The 19143-nt window shown below is 41.0% G+C and overlaps 1 protein-coding gene across 1 annotated transcript in view; it reads right to left on the bottom strand.

The window, feature by feature from the left end:
• Rph (Rabphilin) overlaps window positions 1–19143 on the bottom strand; it is a 180355-nt gene that overhangs the window by 58774 nt on the left and 102438 nt on the right. Inside the window, exons 4-5 of the mRNA XM_068230981.1 lie at window positions 5967–6086; window positions 317–425 (exon numbers count right to left, since the gene is read on the bottom strand). Of these exons, the coding sequence (XP_068087082.1) occupies window positions 317–425; window positions 5967–6086 (229 nt within the window). The remainder of the gene's footprint in view (window positions 1–316; window positions 426–5966; window positions 6087–19143) is intronic.

Here is a 19143-nt window from a genome sequence, read left to right as displayed (position 1 = left end):
TGTTACAGAAGAATGCTGAACGTGAAATGGGTAGATCGAATCACGAATGAAGAGATACTGAATTGAATTGGTGAGAGGAGATCGATTTGGCTAAATTTGACAAGAAGAAGATATACATTTAAGTTACACTGGCTAGTGGTCGAGTGCAATTTTTAGGGCTGGTTACAACCACTCCGTATAATGTAGGGATCAGGGTTATCTGTTGAGAAAGCGGAGTCAGGCTGTGAGAACACCCATTATATTTTATTTCCGAGTTACTGATGGTGAGAGATCTAGTAATTTGTTTCTGCTGACTTATCAATAGGAACACAGTTACCTCCACGAGACCAGTTGTTCTTTTCGATGCCTGGCCTCTGCAGGCGCCGTGGTCCGTACTTGCCAGGCTCCACATTCTTCTTCTGGGGTAGAACGTACTTCGGCAGGCCCTGGAACGAACAACATTCAAGCATTACTAAGGGAGGCTTCTGATAATTCCATTGCGTTGTCTCTGTAAACTACAATAGTAACAATACACCTGAACGCCGAATTTTAATATTTCTGCAATTAATATGGAGGGTCATGCAATTAAAGCGGAGCAGCAGCTGAGCTATCTCAGGCTAGAGTGACTGCCTGATACATTCTAATGCACTTTAAAAGTAATCACCCATGCCACTAAAAGAGATGCTGGAAATGTGTGCCTTTGCTTTGTACGGAACCGTAAGAAATTCCCGTTTGCTGAGGAAGACCGTCAAGAGATTTCCTAAGAGATTTTTTCAGTCATTGTCCAATGTCTTCAAGATGTTATCACTATAACTTGCCATCTTCGCTTCCTCTCTTTAACATTTCCCATTTCACGAAATTCATGAAAAGTATGACGACTAATAACTGGTACACCTAGCACTTTCTCTTGAAATAATCTCCTAACAGCACGAGTGGATTCCAAATTGACATATCAGTCATAAACAAAGTGATATGGACTAGACTAATCAGGTCTTTTAATATTTCCCCACCCCCACCCCCACCCATTTATTTCCACTTATAGGTGCAATGAGTATGGTATGAAAATTAGCCTTTCAAAGACTAAATTTATGTCAGTAGGTAACAAATTCAACAGAATTGAATGTCTGGTTGGGAATACAAAGCTAGAACAAGTCGATAATTTCAAGTATTTAGGTTGTGTGTTCTCCAAGGATGGTAATATAGTAAGTGAGATTGAATCAAGGTGCAGTAAAGCTAATGCAGTGAGCTCGCAGCTGCGATCAAGAGTATTCTGTAAGAAGGAAGTCGGCTCTCGGATGAAACTATCTTTACATCGGTCTGTTTTCAGACCAACTTTGCTTTACGGGAGCGAAAGCTGCGTGGACTCAGGATATCTTATTCATAAGTTAGAAGTAACAGACATGAAAGTAGCGAGAATGATTGCTGGTAAAACAGGTGGGAACAATGGCAGCAGGGTGCTCGGAATGAGGAGATAAAGGTTAAGTTAGGAATGAACTCGATGGATGAAGCTGTACGCATAAACTGGCTTCGGTGGTGGGGTCATGTGAGGCGAATGGAGGAGGATATGTTACCTAGGAGAATAATGGACTCTGCTATGCAGGGTAAGAGAAGTAGAGGGAGACCAAGACGACGATGGTTAGACTCAGTTGCTAACGATTTAAAGATAAGAGGTATAGAACTAAATGTGGCCACAGCACTAGTTGCAAATAGAGGATTGTGGCGACGTTTAGTAAATTCACAGAGGCTTGCAGACTGAACGCTGAAAGGCATAACAGTCTTTAATGAATGTATGTAATTTTCACTTCACCTTGCACAGAAGTGTCGCTCTCGCTGAAACACGAAACAAACTGCGTTGCGATACGAAGACAGAACCGGTAGTTCCCGCAGGATCCCCTCCCTCGTGCTGCTGTCGCGCCTGTTCCAAGATAACTGGATGACCCAGTATATAACAGTGAAATCTTGATATGATACCGCGTGAACAGAAACTAATATTTAGGCGAATTTAGAATTAAGCATTCTCACATCATATCATTTAATTCCCACTAATCTGAGTTTTATGATAACAAAAACAATACGAAATGACGGTACCTCACCTATGTCCAGCAGAGTACGTTCATGTTGGCCTCGTGGTGTTAATTTCTCACACACGAAGTCAGGTGATGCAGGAAATATTACATTAGGAAATGAAGTGTTAAAGGAAGTAGATAAATACTGTTATTTGGGTAGCAAAATAACTAGCGATGGCAGAAATAAGGAGGAGATAAAATGCTCACTAGCACAAGCAAGGAAAATTCTTTCTTAAGAAAGTAAATTTTCTCACTCGGAACATTAATATAGAAATTAGATATTTTTGAAGACTTTCTTGTGGAGCGTGACATTGTATGGAAGTGAAACACGGACGATAAGTAGCTCAGAAAGAAGGAGACTAGAAGCTTTTGAAATATGGTGTTACATAAGAATGCTGAAGGTGAGATGGATAGATCGAGTCACGAGTGAAGAGATACTGAATCGAATTGTCGAGAGGAGAACGACAGGGGACATCTTAAGACACCCAGGCAGAGCCGTGTTTAGCCATGGCCTCTTGGGCCCGGAACCAGGGCGGCAAAAAATAAAATGAAAAGCTCTAATACTTTGAAAACGAGTTTTTTTTTTTTGATTCGCACACTTTCGCACCATTTCAAAGCGAAAACGGAAAACGGAAATTCCGTTCCGCTTATGTGAAAGCTGTCAGCGAAACAAACCAACCCCATGGCACTACAGCCCTTGAAGCGACCGTTGCTCAGCCCGAAGTCCTGCAGATTACGAAGTGTCATGTGGTCAGCACGACGAATCCTCTCGTCCGTTATTCTTATCTTTCTAGACCGGGGCCGTATCAGATAGCTCCTCAATTCTAATCACGTAGGCTGAGTGGACCTGGATCTAGCCCTCAGGTAAAAATCCCTAACCTGGCCTGGAATTGAACCCGGGGCCTCCTGGTAAGAGGCATGCATGTTACCTCTACATCACGGGGCCGGCAAGCTGTCGGTAATAATATTATAAATAGTACCACAATGTTGAAACACAGTCCCCTGAGTTCTGCGTACACGTATCAAGATAACTTCGGGCTGCAACTTATTCAAACGAGCAGCGAATCAACGCCCCCTCAAGACAACCGCCCGATGTTGAGTGAATCCGAAAGACCGCTAATGTCTGATAATACCAAGAGATCCCCCGAGAATTCCGTGAAAGTGAAAGCATTTTTTATTCATTTTGTGAGAGTTTTATTGTATTTTTTCGTGTTACATACACAAAATTGATGGTCGAAAACGATTACGCTAAGTGGCGCAAATTGTCGCAGATTAGCAGAAGACAAGAAGAGGGGGGAAAGTCTCAGACACCAAAATTAGAGTTGTTTTCCCACAGGATCCAAACTATAACTCAAACAACTTCCTCTCATGCAGTGTCGGTAACGGCACATAAAACTTTGATGAGTGTACGCCCACTTTTAGTTCCATTTCCATTGGTTTGCTGTTGGAACTGTAAGTGAGAATCGTGAAGACGGTCTAAGTCTCAAGACAAGGTATTTTAAAACCAAACGATTACCCTTATTTTTGGCTTATGAATAAAGTTACTACGGTCTACTATGCTAAAAGTGGAGTGAAACAGAATCAGGACAATTTATGTAATTCTATGCGGATGTATCCAACAATTAGCGATTTCCGACACAAGTGCTGTTTGGAAGAAATATTTTAAATGGAGACATATCTCTTCTGGTTTATGTCCGCCTCTGTGGTGTAGTGATTAGTGTGATTAACTGCTGCCCCCGGATGCCTGGGTTCGATTCCTGGCTCGGCCACGAAATTTGAAAAGTGGTACGATAGCTGAAACGGGGTCAACTGAGTAGAGTTGGGTTCGATTCCCAGGTCAACTATCCTTGAAGTGGTTTTCTGTTTCCACTTCTCCAGGCAAATTCCGGGATGGTACCTAACTTAAAGCCACGACCGCTTCCTTCCTCTACCTTTCCATGTCCCTTCCAATCTTTCCATCCCTCTGCAAGTGCCCTGTTCAGCATAGCAGGTGAGGCCGCCTGGGCGAGGCACTGGCCCTCCTCTCCTGTTGTATCTCCCAACCCAAAATCTCCCGCTCCAGGACACTGCCCTTGAGGTGGTAGAGGTGGGATCCCTCGCTGAAACCGAAGAAAAAACCAACCCTGGAGGGTAAACAGATTAAGAAGGGAAGAAAGATTATAATAGTAATAATAATTATTTATTTACTTAATGTGTTTACCCTCCAGGGTTAGCTATTCCCTCGGACTCAGCGAGGGATCCCACCTCTACCGCCTCAAGGGCAGTGTCCTGGAGCGTCAGACATTGGGTCGGGGGATACAACTGGGGAGAATGACCAGTACCTCGCCCAGGCGGCCTCACCTGCTATGCTGAACAGGGGCCTCGTGGGGGAATGGGTAGATTGGAAGGGATAGACAAGGAAGAGGGAAGGAAGTCGCCAATTTTAATTTTTTAAGATATACATATTTTAAAAAAAGAATTCAACCCCTTCTTCACTTATTTCCAACCTCCCCCCACCCTTAGTAGATTTTCGAAAACAAAAAACGTGCTTTTTTAATTTTAAAGGAAATTCCAAATGCCATTTTTTCGTCTGTAACCCGTTAAGTTTTTGAGATACTCATTGTGAAAATTCACACCCTTTTTAACGTCTTTTCACCCCCCTTAAGTGGATTTTCTTTACTTTGAAAGGAGATTGCATGTGGATTTTCTTTACTTTGAAAGGAGATTGCATGTACCAATTTTTATGCCTGTAACATCTTCAGTTTTAGAGATATAAGTATCCTCATGAAAAAGATTCAAACCAGTTTTCACCCCCTTAAGTGAATTCTCCGGAACAAAAACGTGTTTCTTTATTTTTAGACGAGATTCGAAATACCAATTTTCATGTTTTTAAACTGTTAAATTTTCGAGATACAGATATACTCATTTTAATAATTCATTCCCCTTTTAACCTCCTTAGCGACGGAATATCAAAAAATTCTTGCTTAGTGAGGACTTGCACTATAATATAAATGTAGCCCCAAAATTTCATTTCCTTATGTTCAGTAGTTTTGTCGATGATGAATCAGTCAGGGCATTTTATTTTATGTATATAGATTTGCTGGAGAAGCCGCAACAAATACTACTTTTTTTTTTTTTGCTAGTTGCTTTACGTCACACCGACACAAATAGGTATTATGGCGACGATGGGATAGGAAAGGCCTAGGAATGGGAAGGAAGCGACCGTGGCCTTAAGTTACAGCCCCAACATTTGCCTGGTATAAAAATGGGAAACCATGGAAAACCATCTTCAGGGTTGCTGACAGTGGGGTTCGAACCCACTGTCTCCCTCACAAATACTACTACTACTACTACTACTACTACTACTACTACTGATACTAATATTAATAATAATAATAATAATAATAATAATAATAATCATGCATATAGTGTCCAGTTCCTCTGTCCAGAATAAAATATCTCAAAGACTAAGAGGTGTAAATAGCCGGTATTCCAAAAGGGCTCATGTTTTCCCATTTTCACAGCAGGCAATTACTTAATTAAGGCCACAGCAGATTCCTTCCCACTCCTAGCCCTTTCCTATCCCATCACCGCCATAAGATCTATCTGTTTCGGAGCGACGTAAAACAAATTCTCAAAAAAGAGCTCGAGGATATCAGGAGACTGAAAATTCCCAAGGAGATTCTGAAGAATCTGAAGCTACAAAAGGTGTTATTTGCGTTTGCATAAAGATTTTATACTTTGTATTCATTCTCTTTCGAGAAAATCTTTCTGGGAAGTTTGGACTGGAGGCTGGAATGAGGAAGGGGTACAAAAATGAACAAACATTTCTCAAAGACTAGAAAGCTGCAAATTGCATGCACGAAGATCCTGACCTATGAAGCGATTTTGCAAAAATCTGAAATTGCAAAATAAGTCATTTCCATTGGTGCACTGGCTTACCTTAAAGAACCACGCTCCAGACTTCTTCCAGATCTCCCTCGTTTCTGAACAGATCTTACAGAGGGCGATGGGTTCCTTGTGCGCCGAGAATGTCTCTATCCCGCACTTCTGACACACAGCCTGGAACGAGGACAAGTGTTAAGTGTATTTGTAGTGGCGGTAGTGGATTAACTAGGTACTCATACTCTCCGAACAAATTCATTGGAGACAAAAATTAAAATAAAATAAATGTATTTATTCAAGGGAGGAATTTGGAAATGAATTGAACAATAAAACAAAAATTATTTTATTAAGTAGAAAATATCACAAACGCATTAAGGGAAGAAAATGTTGATACAAGAAAAGTACCAAGAGTTTAAGACTGTCGTACAGAATGACAGACATCTTATTTCCACAATACCTACTTAATACCGCAATTTACCAACAAAATAAATAAATAAATAAATAAATAAATAAATAAATAAATAAATAAAGAAGAAGAAGAAGATCCAGCGCTGCAAGGTAATGGCAGAATTTACCTAAACACGTGTTTGTGCTTGCGGGTAGTTCGAGGAGAACTTTTCAGTAGTTTTCTTAATATCTAACATGCAATCTTTTATTTTGGGCTGAAACATAGGACCTTCTGCGCAGTCTTCGGACTCTATTTATATTCCCTACTGGAAAAACATTTCATGGAAGGGAGCACGAGTGGTGACCCTTGGACCTCTCCCCTTCAGCTGGGTGACTAAAGTTTTCAACCTCTACATTTGGGAAATCTTGTCTCGGCATTTAAATTTTCTCCCCTTTAGTCACCCTTTTTAGTATGGGATTAGCCTCTGTGTCGTTGGGCCTTAAGCCCACGTAGGTCCTTTTCTGTTCCTGAATGTTCGCTAAGGAGTGCTGTTTACTTATTTATCGCATGATGAATCTATGTACACACACATATATAGTTTCAAGATAAATGTGCGTAGTCACCAAGTCCGCACAATACTACAACTTTAGGACCCAATCAGCTGCTTCATCCGATGTGCGGTGAATGTCCATTAGCGTATCTTTGAAAGCTCGAATTGGGCAGTCAGCAACAAAGTGGTGGATTGACTGAGAAAAACACCACAATCACAATCAGCAGAGCTAGTCCAACCCCATTTGCACAACAGATAACCACATCTGCCTTGTCCAGTTCTTATCCGATTGATGATTCTCCACTGTCGTCTTGGAAAATCAAATCCTTGTACGCATTTAGAAGGATTCTCAACTAGATGTTTGTTCACTACTGAAGACTGATCCCACTGGGCTTCCCATGAACTGTTAACATGAAAAGAGGTTCTTTCAAGATCCATTGCTGTACGCCAGGGTGGTTTCCTTGATTTCAGCCGTTGATGTTCAGTGTTTGTAATATCTTGATGGATGGGTACTTGGGGGTTCTACTGAATGTTCTTCCAAACCTTTAGGAGTGCTTCTGATCGTCCTACGGCTGAAGGTGGAACATTGCTGAGAACATGAAGCCATAGTGTGTTCATGCTCCGAGTGCAACCCGTGATTATGCGCATTGCCTGATTGAGTTGTACATCGATCTTCTTTGTTTGAACACTATTGATCTAAGAGGGGCAGCTGTATTCAGCAACAGAATATAATAAGGCTAATGCTGTTGATCTTAGAAGATGAGTATTGGCTCCCCATGATGTACCAGCAAGTTTCTGAAGAATATTATTTCTAGTTTTTACTTTAGCAGCTACATTTGAGAGATGTTGCTTGAAAGTCTAAGTTCTATCAGGTGTTATTCCCAAGTATTTTGATGTACTGCAGAACGGCAACACTTGACCTCGGAATTTTATTGCTGGTTTGTAATTAGACTGTCTGTTGCGTAAGTGGAATGCAGATATAACTGAGGATTTAGGTGAAGGCACCATTTCTTGAAGTATACATCCAAGGCTTCCAGATCAGTGGCTAAAGTAGTTTCAGCAACATAAAAGTTGGAGCACTGAGTCACCAAACAAATGCCATCAGCATAAATGAATTTTCTTGATGATGTGCCTGGGAAGTCGTATATGTACGGACTGAAAAGAAGGGGGGCGAGGACTGATCCTTGAGGTAAACTATCGTTTATTTTAAACACTCTACTTCTGTCATTATCAGCGTAGATCTGGAAGTACCTATTACTAAGCATATTGCTAAGCAAGACCGTAAATTTACGACATGGGATCACACTCAAAAATTTTACAAGGAGTCCTTCTCGCCAGACAGTATCATAGGCAGCTGATAGATCCAAAAAAGAAGCCACGCTTACTGATTTCCTCTCATATCCATTTTCGATATTCGTGGTGAGAGACAGTACTTGATCATTACAACTTCTTCCGGGTCTAAATCCTGCTTGCTCTATAGGAATGTAGCTGTTGATTGTTTCATAAATTCTATTGTAGATTAGTCTCTCAAGGAGTTTATATGTAACACTTAGAAGTGCTATTGGACGGTAGCTTTTCACTTTAGATGGATCTTTATTTGGTTTCAGTATGGCTATTATTTTTGTTTTCTTCATCAGAGGTGGGATGTTTCCAGTTTGCAGAATATTAGTGAAGAAGTTGGTTAGCCATTTTATTGTGGCTGGTCCGCAATGAGCCAAAAACTCAGGATAAATTCCATCAAATCCTGCAGCTTTTCCAAGTTTCATACTTTTTATTGCGGCTTTAGTTTCTCCTTCTTTGAATGGCGTAGAGAATTCAAAAGACTGCGGTGCTTCTCTTTTCTTGATGTTCAACTTTAATTTGATATCCTTTTTGGTCGCTTGTCTTTTGTGTTTTTGGAAACTGATATTAGATGATTAGCAAAATCTTTCAGATTGATGGCTGTTTTTGATCTCTTAGTTGCAGGGTTTGAAGAATCCAATTTCCTAATTATAGACCAGGCCTTTCTGCTAGAATGGGTGTAATCTAGGGATTCCACTGTTTCATGCCAGATCCTTCTTCGACTCTCATCCAAGGATTGGAGGAGACCAGCTGCATTGTCGGAATTAGGATGTTCTTCATATTCTCGTAGTAATTCCTCACTCTCTGAACTCCTGCCAGGGATATCCTCTAGGGATGCATCGTCTGGCTGCACCTTTTATAACCCCTACAAATCTGCTGTAGTTGTTGTATGTTGGTTTGATCCATCTTATATTGGAGTCTGTTTGCTTTGCAAATTCAGCCCAGTTGGCTTTCTTGAAGTTCCACCTAGGTTTAGGATGTGATCGAACAACAGGTAAAGACATCCCAACCTCCAAGAGAACAGGCCTGTGTTGACTAAGTGGGAAATCGTTGAGCACTGTACGTCGAACTTGATTGTGTGAATTATGAAGCCGATTTTTGAAACAAAGAGCTGGGGTGTAGCCTCGAGACCAGCGAGCTGATTGAAAGGTAGGCAGGTCCTTAGCATCAAAAATCAGATTCAAATTTTCAGTTTCCATCCAGTCCACAAGAACTTCACCGTTAATGTAATCCTTGTTATATCCCCAAAGATGATGATGACTGTTGAAATTACCGAGATATATAGTAGGATACTGCAGAGAAGGTATAGGAGGATTAGGCCAAGTAATATCTGGTGGCTTGTACACATTAACTATTGTCAAGTTTTCAATGTTAACTGTAGTAGTAAAAATGTCATTTTCAGAGTTTACTGATAGTAATTGGTAATTTGTTATATCTTTTCTGACATAAGTTGCAAGGCCATAATTTTGATGATAGACGCTAGCAATTTAAAGCCTGGAATTTTCCTCCTACTCTGTAACCGTAGTTCGTCTGCTGTGTGTGTTTCTTGAAGCACGATGACATCAACTGCATATTTCAGTGCAATCCTGGAAAGATACTCACATTTCGCTCGACTAATCCCTTTGATATTCAACTGACAAATGCGCAGCGATGGTTCAGTTCTACGAACTTGAAGGTCCTGAAAAGGACCACACATCTCCTTCTTGTTCGCTCTTTGACCGAGAGTTCGTTTCCGACAGTTCGGTCTCATCTTAGCACCACCCGGGGAACACGTGTAGGGCAGTGTAGTGGAGCAACGTAGACCCCCAGAGTGCTGGTGCTTCCACTCCTTGCCTCTTATGAGTGGCTTGCTGTGTGTAACAGTTTCTTTTTATTCTTAAGGCCTTGTAATTATGTCCCCATATATTCCTTATAGTTCTTAGGGTAACCGTGTCTACGTTTTGGTCTCCTTTGGGAACAGAACTTAAACTAATCGTGGAACCTTGTAATAGGTAAGTCCACCCTGGAGCAAACGGTGTATGGACACTTTGGCAGTATTAAGACTGCAGTGGGGATTGATTGAAATGTCTTAATTTGATGTTTTAAAATTTTTTGTTGTATAAGATTTTGTTTTGTTTGGACCTTTGGACTTGGAAGAATTCTGTTTTAGAAATCCTTTTTATGTGTTGTATCAAAATTATCATTTATCTGTGAATTGTTGTCAACATTTGTGATACGGCGTGTACCTACACGTGCAGTTCTAGACGCGCATTTCCTGTTGCGTAAACGAATACTTTTCTCGAATATTTGTCAGCAAGAAAGAAGAGACTTTTGATTGGAGAAAATAAGAGTTCGTGTAATTGGTGAATGTGAAAGTCGAGGGAAAATTCCGTATTCTGCTTGGTTCTCTTTGGTGGTTGCACCATTTCCTGTTTCTGGATCTTCGTTCTAAGCGTGGTGGGCTCTGTGTCTTTGGTCATTTGACCGTCTTGGAGCGCGGACCTGCTGCTTCTTCGGTTCTCTCGTTGGATACCTGGTCTCAGGGTAAACACTGTTTCTACGTTTATTTCGGTTTTTAGCTTCATTTAAATGTAATAATTTCTTTTTCTACCGAGCTCGATAGCTGCACTCGCTTAAGTGCGGCCAGTATTCGGGAGATCGTGGGTTCGAACCCCACTGTCGGCAGCCCTGAAGATGGTTTTCGTGGTTTCCCCTTTTCACACCAGGCAAATGCTGGGGCTGTACCTTAATTAAGGCCACGGCCGCTTCCTTCCCACTCCTAGCCACTTCCTTCCCCATCATCGCCATAAGACCTATACGAATAAGTTTGAGTGGCGTTTATAAAAGTAGGAAAGATCACAATAGGAAGATAAAGTTGGAATTCAAGAGGACAAACTGGGGCAAATATTCATTTATAGGAAGGGGAGTTAGGGATTGGAATAACTTACTAAGGGAGATGTTCAATAAATTTCCAATTTCTTTGAAATCATTTAGGAAAAGGCTAGGAAAACAACATATAGGGAATCTGCCACCTGGGCGACTGCCCTAAATGCAGATCAGTATTGATTGATTGTGTCGGTGCGATGTAAAGCAAAATAACAGAATTTCTTTTTTCTTGCGCAGGAGTTTATCTTCGAGATTCACGTTCACCGCTAAATTCGTGGAAATGTCTTGGCATTTCAGCTAAGATCTTGTACCTTTGTTTCGGAGGCAATCCTTTTTTTAAAACCTTGTAACTAATAATGTAATTAACTTATCCCTTGGGTTTTTCTCCCGGTATTTCTGTGTCACCATACATCAGTACTTAAAATCTATGCAAATTTTAGGTAGTGATGCGAGTTTTATATACCTCAGTGTTTGGTCTTATTTCTACCTTGTGTAGATTGGGATTAGCCCTCATTTTATCATCACATATCGTTGGATAATTTTCTTTCAATTCAAACTCTGTGATTGCATTTCTTTTAACGAACTGCGCATGTCTGCAGGCGTGGTTAACAACACCTTAATTTTCCTTTATAACAGTATTTCTATTTTGAGTTTTGATTTGTTTCCTTTTCCTTAAAATAAATGTGTGTAATCCAAGGGCAATTACGCTCTACGCTTTCTTTCTTCGCAAAAGGCTATGTTCCATTACCTCTCAGGGTTCCATTTCGCTTTCCACATTCATTTTCTAGTTGTCATGTTTCCTAACCTGTTTTTTACGTTTTGTGGTGCAACGCGTTTGTTAAACTTTAAGTTTTTCTTTTTCTTTTACAATAATAATATTGATAATTAATATTAAGACGGAGTGTGGAAAATCTTTCATAAGACGCTCGTGAGGGTCCGCACTCAACAAGTGTGTGGAGATTCTTGCCCACTAAAAACCACACTCCCTTTTCCCACGACGTTTATGTCCGCCCCGGAAACCGCTCTCGCATTACTTCAGGACGGATGTCGTGCTTAATGCATCTTGTGCTTCATCGTCCTTCTTCTGCTTTACAGTCTGTCGTAATCAAACAGATCCTTCTTCTTCTGACGCAGAATATTTTCTACGTAGACTGCCACCTGATCCCAAGACTCTTGACTTCGCAGCATTACTGACACGGTGCCTTCTGGTGTCAATTCTCCCTGCATAACTTTTAAGCATCTTCTTTTTGGCAGCCAATGAACACACGCAAAGAAAGTATGTAATGCATCATCGATATCACCGCAGTATATGCACACCGGACTAGTTGCTAGCACTAGTTTATGAAGAAATTTCCGAAAGTATCTATGACCTGTCAAGAACTGTGTGAGATAGTTGTTTACTTCACCATGATTTCGGCAAACCCATACGCCCAGAGAAGGATAAGTCTTTTCGTCCTCTTCCTATCTCGTTTGCCATCGTTGCATTCTGCAAATAAGAGCCAAAGCCTTTGGCCGTCTCCTTTCTAGCTCTCCTTGTGTGAGCGAAATTTCTTGTATTTCGAAAGCCAACAGGTCAATAGGAGCTACTGCTGCTGCTACTAGAACCGCAGGGATACTGTACGATATGCATTTCGTAAAGCTGCTCTCCGTTGTACAGCCGTAATTCTTGTCCGATACTTCGCAATTTTTAACGATTCAGCCCAAATTTCCGAACCGTATAGAAGTATCGATTTGACAGTCGATATAATAATAATAATAATAATAATAATAATAATAATAATAATAATAATAATAATAATAATAATAATGATGATGATGATAATTAATCATAATAATTACTGTAGTAATAATAATGATAGTAATAACTAGCAAATGAACCCTGCTTCACTACGGTATTCTACATTGTATACGGATATCGAAGTAAATTACGGTACATGCAGTGAATTTTTTAAAATTGCTAGTATAGATAAGGAATCTGCTCCACGTACAACACCTTTTGGGCTATGTCCGCTGGGCTTGGCCTGCAAAACCGACCGTTCATGATATCTTCCTTATTAATCCTCCTGTCGAAAAATGCACATGAGAAAAAAGTTTTAGAAATGGATTTCCATCAAGGTTAGTCGATTTCCAGTCAGGTTGGTCTTGTAAATATTGTGGGAGAGTAAAGTCACTGTTTCGGTTCGCTATAAACCCCCAGTCCGTTCCGTGAATTTGAAAAGTCATGGACCTTAAAACCTACCTTTGGACAGGTGGATGCTAAATATGAAGTTTGGTTGAAATATATTCAGTAGTTTTCAAGTTATAAGAAATACGCTTTACAAGCACCCGCTCTTAAGTCCGGTGGGACTTGTACTGAAAAACCGTCCGTTGATGATATTTCCTTATTAATCCTCGTATCGAAATGATGCGCATGAGAAAAAAACGGTTCAGAAATTGATTTCCATTAAGTTTGGTTGTGTATATTTTGTGGGAGTGCAAAATCACGATATCGGTTTCGTATAAACCCCCAGTCAGTTCAGAGATTTAGAAACAATATTGGCCCTAAAACTACCCAAGGACAGGTGGATTCTAAATATGACGTTTCGTAGAAATATATCCAGTAGTTTTCAAGTTATAGAGAAACCGACAAACAGACACCAAAGCTAAAAAAATATGCAGATGGTCATCATTACACCTGAAACGGATAACTGTACGGAAATTTCGCCAAAATAGTCAATGTAGAGACTCACGGTCGTTACACTTTTATTTATATAGATAATAACAATACTAATGTAGTGAAGTCAGTATTCTTCTTTGGTGATATATTAAAAAAACTCATAAAATTCTAGTATATAAATACAGTATATAGGTGAAATAATAATGTACTGGTAGTAGACCGTCAGTATGTTCGGTGTCAGCTAAAAATTCACCGAAATAAGAAACCTTACTACTTCAGATTTTTCACTCACACTTCATTTTTTTTATCTCGGATTAATTGTACACAGGACGAAAGTTCTTTCAGTTTGTTATCTCTCTGGGGCTTCGTCACGACTTCGGGCTGGAATCAGGTTACGTGGGTTTAGACTGATTTATTTATCGTGAAGGGTGAAGTTTGCTTCAATAAAAAAGAAAAGGCATCCAGAAAGAGATGCGAGAAAATAATGTTCCTCGCATAATAATAATTAAAGGAAGCCAGCAACAGAAATAGCACTCGGAAATAAAGTTCAAACGAATGCGAGCTTCATCAAAACTTGTTGGCGTGTTTTCTCTAACAGCGTTACTTTTCCCCTTCCCTCTCGGCTCTTTTCTTATAACAAGTGACAATCGATCACGTTACAGGTGACTTTGCTCCCGACTTCTACTGCGGTTGACGACTGTCTACTTTTTTTCTTTTATTGCCTTGACACGATACAATGATATTGTGAATGAACCGTACAACCTTTGCGAGTTCTAAGAAAGCACCAACAACTTGTATTGCCACTATTTCTATTAACTTGTTCGCATTATCATATAGAATAACTCGAACGGGAACTTTGACGTCTCCTGTGTTCCGAGACTGCTTGAGATATTCACTGAAAGAAGAGGATTAATTTTTATTTGAAGATACAGCGCACAAATTGTGCATAGAGTTGAGAACAAACTAGAATTATCATGTATACTGACATCACTCACTTTTACAAAAGATCACAATAGGATATCTCTGATTTGTACGTAGGCATGTCAGTAAGTATCCGCAATTTTGCTCTAATTGTCTTGAGGCTGGCTCTATGGCGTTATGTGCTCACCAGCCGCTAGATGGCACCGTTGTCTACGTCTGTGGTAGGTTTCAGCGTTATCAGGTCAGTACAGCTTGCGCTGTTACGACGTAAAGATGGCCGCGCCGCTCTCTGTTTTCACCAAGGAAGAACACCGTACCGTAATCCGTTTTTTGTGGTGTGAGGATGTACCAGGAGCGGAAATTCATAGAAGACTTTCAGTACAATACGGGGACAATGCTTTGCCACAGCGAAGTGTTTACCAGTGGACTGAACGGTTCAAAAGGCATCGCACGAGCGTGAAGGATGAGGAAAGATATCGACGTCCATCTGCAGCCGTAACTGATACCAATATTGAACAAGTGCGTGATATGATCCTAAATAACAGACGAGTAACTGTCCTATGAATTTGAACGCAAGCATGCCCACTCAGAGAGAATGAGGAAATTTTGGGCTCAAAAGAAAGCAAAGTTCACTGCCAGAATGTAACAAGACTTAACAACGTGGTCCTCGATGGCCCCAGCGAATTAATAATAATAATAATAATAATAATAATAATAATAATAATAATAATAATAATAATAATAATAATAATCGATTATACCAGGCGAGTTGGCCGTGCGGTTAGCGGCACGCAGCTGTGAGCTTGCATCCGGGAGACAGTGGGTTCGAACCCCACTGTCGGCAGCCCTGAAGATGGTTTTCCGTGGTTCCGCATTTTCACACTAGGCAAATGCTGGGTCTGTACTTTAATTAAAGCCACGGCCGTTGCCTTCCCACTCCTAGTCCTGTCCTATCCCATCGTCGCCATAAGACCAATCTGTGTCGATGCGACGTAAAGCAAAATGGTAATAAAAACCTATTATAAGGGTATAAACTGAATTAAACAGGAATTAACCTGGGAGGAGTCCTTGTGGGAGTGAAATGCGTCGTTGCCGGATATCTGCAATGTAAAATATTGGATTCAGTAAGAGAATCCAACTAGCCTCTTTCACTCCAACTCCAGCACATAACCTACAAGGTGTGTCCCTGTTAAGCTGAGCAACTCAGTGGAAGGTTGGGTAAGCAATCCCAGCGGGAAGCTGGGTCAGTGAGCCGGTCAGTGCTGGGGCCTTCAAGGTTTACAACCTTGATAGTCAACAACTCGTCACTTTCGGGTGACCAACTATGCACACAATTGTGTGAAAATACAGACATGAAGTACGAAAACAATAATGCTAGATCCCCAGGTGGTAACCAATCCACCCCTGTTCATGACGGGGCATATAGGTCCTTGGATTCTGGAGGACCTATGCCTTCATGTGACCCAGTCAGAACTAAAAGAAACAGGGACATCACATACCTAGCTACGATCAATATTAACTCCCTGATCAAGACCAGGAAACTTAAACACACACTTGAAATCCTGAATGAAAAGAACATCAGCATTGCAACCTTACAAGAGACTAGGTTCCCAGATGAAGATGCCATGGAGTCTCAAGGATATAGAATATATAAAGTAAAGCCTGGTAAGAGACAGGGTTCGCAGTTCTCCACAAACTACTTGCTAGCATACTTGGCTTCTCTTCACCCAATGACAGAACATCAGTACAATCCTTCAGGTCTAGCAATAGAGGATACTCTCTGGTTAATTTCCATGCTCCTACCAATGACGCTAACAAGAAAAACCCTGAGACTACACATCAGTATTGGGACATCATTGAGGATATTCTAGACCACATCCCACATCATCATACGACAATATTGCTAGGAGATTTCAACGCTTAGATTGGGAAGAACAGAAATACCGTAAGATTGTAGGAAGATAGCCCACCCATAAGAGAACCAACAAAAATGGGGAACGGCTAATCAGTCTGTGCACCAAGTATGGATTACTCTTGAAGTATACGGATTTTAAACGCCTATTTAGGAAGGCCATGACATGACGCAGCCCAAACAGCATGATTGGCAAGTTCCAAATTGGCCACGTAGAAATAGACAAGAAGCACCACTGCGACATTATGAACGTGAAGGTTTTACGAGGAGATAACATAGACTCCGATCATTACCTGTCCATTGTTAAGATGGATCTGAAACCACTGTATAAGACCAAGGCTATGCTTATGAAGAAAAAGAAGATACCTAAGTTTGATATCACCAAACTTAAAGAAGACAATGCAAGTTACCAAGAGAGTCTGAACCAATACATCAATAGAATTAACACCACTACAAAATGGGACCCACTTGGGTATGCTATAACAGACGCGGCTCAGAAGACGATCCCCAACAGACCTAAAGGAAACAAGCACCCATGGTGGTCTAATGAATGCGATGAGGCAGGTGACTGGCATGGCTCAAATGGAACCATCATAAAAACCAGGCCAACCTACAAGACTTTATTACACAAAGAAAGAACACCTCCAGCATCATAAGAGGGGCGAAAAAAAAATACAACAAAGAACTGATTAAGCAAGCCAAGGAGGATTTTGGAAGAAACAATTCTAGAGACTTATACAGAGGTCTAAAGCAACAGACGACCCAGTTCACACCTCAAACTTTACACCTCCAAAGAACAGACGGATCACTGTACCTCAATGATGATGATTGCATCAAGACCCTAGATGATTATTTCCAAGGACATTTGAATGCTGACGAACCTGTGCAGCGCCTCCCAGTTGGAGAACCAACTAACCCTGACACCAAAGACATCCTTCCTCCCACCTATGGAGAAGTCAAAGAGACCATTCAACTTCTCAAGAACAACAAAGTCTCTGGAGAAGACGGAATAGTAGCAGAAATATTGAAACAAGCTGGTGGGCAAGCATTCAGGCACATACACAAAGTAATCCTGGACATATGGGCTAAGGAAAGGCTCCCAGATGATTGGACATCAGCTGTTATCGGGTCCAAAAATAGGGAAGCAAAACAGATCCCAGCAACATAGAGGAATATCACTCTTTGTCGTATCGTATAAAGTCTTTTCCAAGATTCTGGAATGGCAAATAACAAGCTAACTGGATAAAGATTTAGGAGAATATGAAGCAGTGTTCAGAACTGCAAGTTCTTGTGCTGAACAGATACAAAATCTGAAGACCAGCCTTCAATATAGGAAGAAAAGATGCCGACAGTGGGTAGCTATCTTTGTTGACTGAAGGCATATAACTCCGTGTATAGAATCACACTCTTCAGCACCTTAAGAGAACTGGGACTAAACGAAAACATTAATAGTTTAGTGCAAGCTACCCTGCACAACACCACTTCCAATGTTAAGTTTAGAGGTCAATTATCAGACAGCTTTACAATCAAAACAGGGATAAGGCAAGGAGATGGTATCTCAGGCATATTATTTAACTGTGTCCTGGAAAAGATAATAAGAGAATGGACCAGGTCATTACCTGAGAACACCGGATTAAGGATGGGGTTTAAAGCAGACAACTTGAGGATTCCATGCCTGGCCTTTGCTAATGACCTTACTTTATTAGCAAACGACATGCATGAGGCCACTATACAGCTTCAAACACTACACTCTATAGCAGCTAAAGCGGGTCTCTTAATCAATATTGGAAAGACCGAGTTTATGACCAACATCAAAGATGCCCCTACAACAATGGGAGTCAGTGATACAAAGCACATCAAGAGAGCTAAAAACGTGAAGTACCTTGGAGAGTGGATATCGGAGGACCTAAGTGAAACGATGACCCTTGAACAAAGGAAAATAAAATTAGACAAGGCTACCATGCCTGCAGAAAATTGTATGCCTCAAAGCATGTATCAAAGAATGTAAAACTGAGACAGTATAATGCAGTAGTCAGATCATCAGTCCTATCCCTAACTCAAAAGACCCCACTGAGAGCCCTGGAAGTGCCAGCACGGAAATTCCTGAGTAGAATAATAGGGCCAAGGATTCTACCAGATGGAAGGCACCGAGCTCGATAGCTGCAGTCGCTTAAGTGCGGCCAGTATTCGGGAGATAGTAGGTTCGAACCCCACTGTCGGCAGCCCTAAAATGGTTTTCCGTGGTTTCCCATTTTCACACCAGGCAAATGCTGGGGCTGTACCTTAATTAAGGCCACGGCCGCTTCCTTCCCACTCCTAGCCCTTGCCTGTTCCATGGTCGCCATAAGGCCTATCTGTGTCGGTGCGACGTAAAGCAACTGGCAAAAAAGATGGAAGGCGATGGTACAAACCCAACAGTGAGCTCTACCAGCATCAAGTAAACCTCATAAATGCCATCAGAAGAAAACGTCTGACTTTCTATGGACACCTATACAGAATGGATCCTAATAGATTACCCCATAAGATTTTCAAGGTTGCTAACAAAGGCAAAGCTACTGGATTCCCCTGAACCAAGCAAGTGGACAAAGATCTTGCAGAGCT

This window comes from Anabrus simplex, chromosome X (genome assembly GCF_040414725.1).
Source record: "Anabrus simplex isolate iqAnaSimp1 chromosome X, ASM4041472v1, whole genome shotgun sequence".
Classification (NCBI taxonomy): domain Eukaryota; kingdom Metazoa; phylum Arthropoda; class Insecta; order Orthoptera; family Tettigoniidae; genus Anabrus; species Anabrus simplex.
This window is presented reverse-complemented; position numbering and strand designations above follow the sequence as displayed.